The sequence below is a fragment of the Strongylocentrotus purpuratus genome, unplaced genomic scaffold, assembly GCF_000002235.5.
Source record: "Strongylocentrotus purpuratus isolate Spur 01 unplaced genomic scaffold, Spur_5.0 spur5_contig_835, whole genome shotgun sequence".
Classification (NCBI taxonomy): Eukaryota; Metazoa; Echinodermata; class Echinoidea; order Camarodonta; family Strongylocentrotidae; genus Strongylocentrotus; species Strongylocentrotus purpuratus.
The window spans coordinates 794,045-799,241 of NW_022145541.1; the positions used below are offsets into that span (position 1 = coordinate 794,045).

General features: G+C 40.6%; 1 protein-coding gene across 1 annotated transcript; it reads right to left on the minus strand.

The window, feature by feature from the left end:
* Nucleotides 1-1,594: 1,594 nt before the first annotated feature.
* Nucleotides 1,595-4,232, minus strand: LOC115923865 (5-hydroxytryptamine receptor-like). The gene has a single exon (XM_030985256.1). It carries the CDS (start codon nt 3,978-3,980, stop codon nt 2,610-2,612), a length of 1,371 nt encoding a protein of 456 aa, XP_030841116.1. The 5' UTR covers nt 3,981-4,232; the 3' UTR covers nt 1,595-2,609.
* Nucleotides 4,233-5,197: the final 965 nt, after the last annotated feature.

Genomic DNA, 5,197 nt, shown 5'->3' on the forward strand with positions numbered 1-5,197 from the left:
GGTTGTTGGCTGGGGGTGGTTATCTGAGGGTGGATGTCCAGGGGGTAGGTGTTCTAGAACCGGCCTATATCGAGAAGACCTGTATCATGGCAGGGGGTTAGTCTGCAAGCACAAACCCTGGTCAGTCGTAAAAGTTAGTCTGCACTAAAAGACTACCGTAGACCATGCACTGTAGCTGCTCCTGACAACCAGTAGGCAGCTGGGCTAGGCTTCTCTCAAGACACAATGATTTTTTGATAAAGTGTCAAATTAGGGTCTGTGCTTGCAGACTAGGAGGGGTTGGGGCAAATATCTTATTCTATGGGTTTTTCCTGTATACTGTCCCCTTCTGTCTATCTGCATCTCTCTCTCTCTCTCTCTCTCTCTCTCTCTCGCCAAATGGAAAGCAATTGAAGAGGGGGTTGCATTGGCCACATAATGCAACTGCGAACAAGAGCTATATAGTCCAGATTCTAGGGTCCGTTTTTATATACTTTTAATTCTTCAGTCATCTATGTCCTCCTCATTTCCAACTCCCTGCTCACCCACATTCCACATACAAAAAAAATACACACATCGAAAATGAGAGGCAATTAGGACTGTCTTCGGTGTAGCGTTGAGGGTGTGTTATTTTCTCAGCTGATTTATGGGCTGTCGCGACACGGAAACAGATCAAGAAGTGGACTAACAAGAGAGCCCGTGTGCTGAACCGTGGTTTAGCACCTATCGTTAACACCCCCGCAATGTCAACACCTTTTGTCTATCGAAGGCAGCACTCCTGTTTGGGAAGTATAGGGGATTTCCCTAACTATTATACCGCATGTGATATCATATGGTACGTATGTGATATCATATGAATATTCTTCCATTCGGGCAACAACATAAAATTGTATTGTTCATTCTGCTACATTAATTGTGGAGCTATCTAAATATCAATATAAATTTGCTAGCCGCCTACAAGAACAAAAAAAAAAAAAAAAAAAAGGATAAAATTCACTGCATTGCATTGCAATAAGTCTGGTGATTATGCTCAGATAAATAGCATATTATGTGAGCCAATCTACATTCTTTTTTAAAACGAGATTTCGTGGAATCTTTATAAATCTAGCTAAATAGAGGCACTGACGTACGAGGGGTATACGGCGGAGGTCTGGCGGCTATACGGTACAGAACCCAATAATGATATTGGCCAGCCTCTATCTCATACATAATTGTAAAGAGCCATTAATTTATAGTTTTCATGTGCTAGTTTTGATGACAATCACATTTTCAATTAACTAATTTTTGGGCTAAATGCGTGCTCACTTCGCTCGCCCGCAAAGGCTCTTCAATATCACAATATCCTCTTAAACCAGTTCTTGAATAATGAATGTTCTCACCATTTAATTCTTCAAATTCAAATAATATTTTCTTCAACCAGTAGCAAGTACTTATACCAGGCACAGAATGATAGTCTTTCATGCCCCCACCATTCTATAATATTGCAAAAACTTAATTCAAAAGAGAAAAAGAGGGAAACACGACGTCATGAACCTTGTTATAAATTTGAAACCTTGTGAAAATATAACAACTCAGAATTACAATGACATGATGTGTTTTACAATGAAGACAACATTCTATTGCCAATCGATCAAGACAGCAGAAGGGGCCTTCTTCTGATTTATTTGTTTTAATTGAGGGTGCGCGCAGGGCTTGGTATACAGCCCTACCTCGCTGTTTTGCGGATGCTCAAAAAGTTCATTAACCCGACCTGACATAACACTGGGAAAAAATGAACTGTTTTATATTGAAAGATAAAAATGTTAACAAATTGCTCATTTTTCGGCTTACAAGCGCTTCTCTTGAATATACAAAAATATATCATATAACTTGGAGGGGGCGGGACATCACTACAATGTACCTTATGGCGAGAGAATAAAAAAGAGAACCAGGAAGGCTTTGTTTAAAGTATTATGAGTTAACGCCCCTCGGGCTATCAACAGAGGTCATATTCTAAAGTTGAGGCAATCCTCCTTGGTGAAACAGGCCACCAACTATAGAACGAGATGCAATCATTATTATAACTCCGTCTGCGTAAAACAATTAAGTCGCATTCAACATTACAGATCAAGACGAATCGCACAGAAAGTTGGTTTTGAACAACATTTGCTCGATGAAAGTACGCAGGAATAAGTCCTCCCTGTCAGCACACTTTTACACATACAATCATGCATGAATGCTTAATTCACATTTTATTGACAAGCGAAGGCCTAAGTACGATATTCAAGTTCTATTTGTTGGCAAATTTGCCTGGCTTACTTAAAAACGAAAATACTGGCAACGATTATTTTGTAACGGTACAATATATGATTTATGTACCCTGAGGTGTAAATGAAATAATAATAGAATTTTCAATAGTCAACAGGAATTACAAGATATGCGTGAAGTGTTTGTTTTTTCTTCTTCTTCCTCTTTCGGTTCTGCAACACAGGCTTCGCTTCGCCTTTGATACGAGATCAATTTCGAACACTCGGCGAATTCTAAACTTCAACTCTCTAACCACCATTATCCCAAACTCTATCGCTAATTAAAACTGTTGCTGGAGCAAAAGTCTGACCACCTCATATTCATGATGATTTCTTTTGTCATTTCTAGGAGAGTGAAGTCGACCTCAGGAAGGATGAAGGCTCTGGAATGTCTCTAAACCTACATTTCACCATGCACTTGAGAACGGCGCTAAAGGTTGGATGCCTCAAAGCATATATGATTGGATTCACGCATGAGTTGAGCAGAAAGAGTAACGTAAGCCAAGGTATGGCTGGACCTGTGGATGGTATGGGGAAGATGATAGCTGATGGCATCACGCAGATTGTATAGACGCAGACAACGATGAATAGATTGATGGTTATCTGACGCTGTTGCTTGAAGCGAACATTCTGCTTGTCTCTAGCTAGAGTGTCGACAGTGATGGGCTGACGAAGAGCTCTGGGTTGCACCGAGTTGGTCGATGATTCACTGGTTGTATGGCCGTTCGGGTTTGGGCATTCTCGAGAGACGGGAGAGTGTTTTCCATTTGTTATTGTTTCACTTGCGTCGGAAGGTTCTGCTAAGATTTCCCGATCTTCAGGTGGCGCGGTTTTAAAGCCGTCACATTCATCAAAGCCAACGTTGATGATACCATCGTTGGGAGTATCCGATTCTTCCATTGGCAAGTCTTCAATGATTGTAACATTGATTTCACTATTGGTAGAGGCCATCCTATAGGGTGAGGGCGCCATAATGGCGTTCATCTCGCGTTGATGACGCCTGTACATTTTGAAAATATAGACGTAGCAGACGATGATGACGACGAAGGCGGGAAACTGAACGAGCAGACACACTGTCAGGGTCAGGTAGTCGGAATCATTACTCGCTGTGTCCTTCGCGCATACTTTGTACTGGACAGCGTATCCAAGGGACCCAATGTCCAACGGTAATATGATACACATGAGAACAATTGGGTAGAGCCAGGTAAACGAAACCATTATCACGATATTCCGGGTGCTAAATGCGTTGTCGAACTTTGGTTTTGGTTTTAAAACGGCGTACAGGACAGTGAAGCGATAAAACGCCACCATTGCCAAGGTGACAACGCTACACCCGAGCGTGATTAAGGATGCTGCCGCTACAAACTGGCAGAGCAACTCCGGGATGTAACAACTAGATTTACTCAAGAGCGTGGAGGCGTGAACGGGAAGGAACATAGCTGTCAAAAAGTCTGCGACGGCCAAGTTGATGACGAAAACGTTTGTGGTGTTCTGGAGTCGTTTTGAGAGGATGACGGCGGCGACGACGAAGAGATTTCCAAGGATTCCGATCAGGAAGATGACGAGGAGTAGGAGAGCTAAGATGATACGGGTAGCGTAGTCTTGAAGAATATAGTCACCCGTTTCAATGAAAAATGTTATATTGCAGAGAGTGATGTTATCATATCCTATTCTTGCACCAAAAGACAAAGTCTCAAAATCATCTGCTGTCGCCATAGTTGATGAGCGTTCTGTATATATAAAATATCTTCGGCCTTTAATTCACCTCCAAATTAATCTTCGACGGCACCGCTTAATAGAAACAGGATTGTGTCTTCAATGTGTAGTTTGGCTATAATGTTAAAGATCATCATAGATGTCCCATGGCTCAAAATACTGATGTCAAGTTGTATCTGACGTAGAACCTAAGCGTTATAGATGTAGCCTTTCTTCGACGGTTTCAGAATAGGATGATTTGACCAAAAGGGAAGTATGTCTTCAGAAAGTCTTCAGAGATATCCCATGGAAATATCAATGTCAAGTTGTCTTTGACGTGGAAATAATACGAGCCGAGGTGAATTCTTCCTCAGGGCCTTGATAGACACAGATGAATGTTCTGCAAGATACAATGATTTCATCTTTAGTGCATCGGTTGATAAGTTTAGCCCTTTTTTTTATTATTCCGAACTCATCTTTAACATTACAGAATAAGATTCTCTTTTAATATGAATAGGGTGTCCCACAGGGCTCTTAAATGGGATCGTTCATATTTTTGCTATATTATTGTGGCATAATCAATGAATCAATGCATTATTTGCTGTTTTATTTTCGTATTCATAATTAAATTGGGGATTTAAGACAATATTAGCTCCCCGGAATGCCACTCCGAGAATTACCCTATAGGCCAAAATGACTCCCGGACAACTATTCTTTGACCGGATACTGCCAGACAACTACCCCGATAACTATTATCTTTGTTGGCAGATTTATCAAATTGAAGAAGTTATTCGCAATATCTGATGAGGAGTACAAAATAATTATCCCGTGGAGGTATGGTTATCCTCCAATGGGGAGGGGGGGGGGGGGGGGGAGGTAAAGGAGGTCCTAGTGGAGTAGCTGTATGTGGGTTGTTGTATTACAATGTGATAATATCCACTCATAATTATCAGGAAAATTATTCAAAACACAGGGTTGGTATTAAAATTTACCAAGTATGTATCTTCATGATTTGTTTCCGATCAAATATTAGCTAAATGAACATAAGAATTTCTAAATGACTTTACACAAAGATGAGACTTGTAAAGCATTATAAGAGGGTATTATGTGAGTTATACAACACTTTATCAGCCTTGATGGACTTTACACCAATGCATAAAAAGACGTTCATGAATAGTAACCACATTTATGGATGATTGTTAATGTTATTACATAGAGGAAGGGTATTTTCTACATAG

Coding starts and splice junctions, on each gene's coding strand:
- LOC115923865 (XM_030985256.1), bottom strand. CDS start 3,980: ATGGCGACAGCAGATGATTTTGAGACTTTGTCTTTTGGTGCAAGAATA.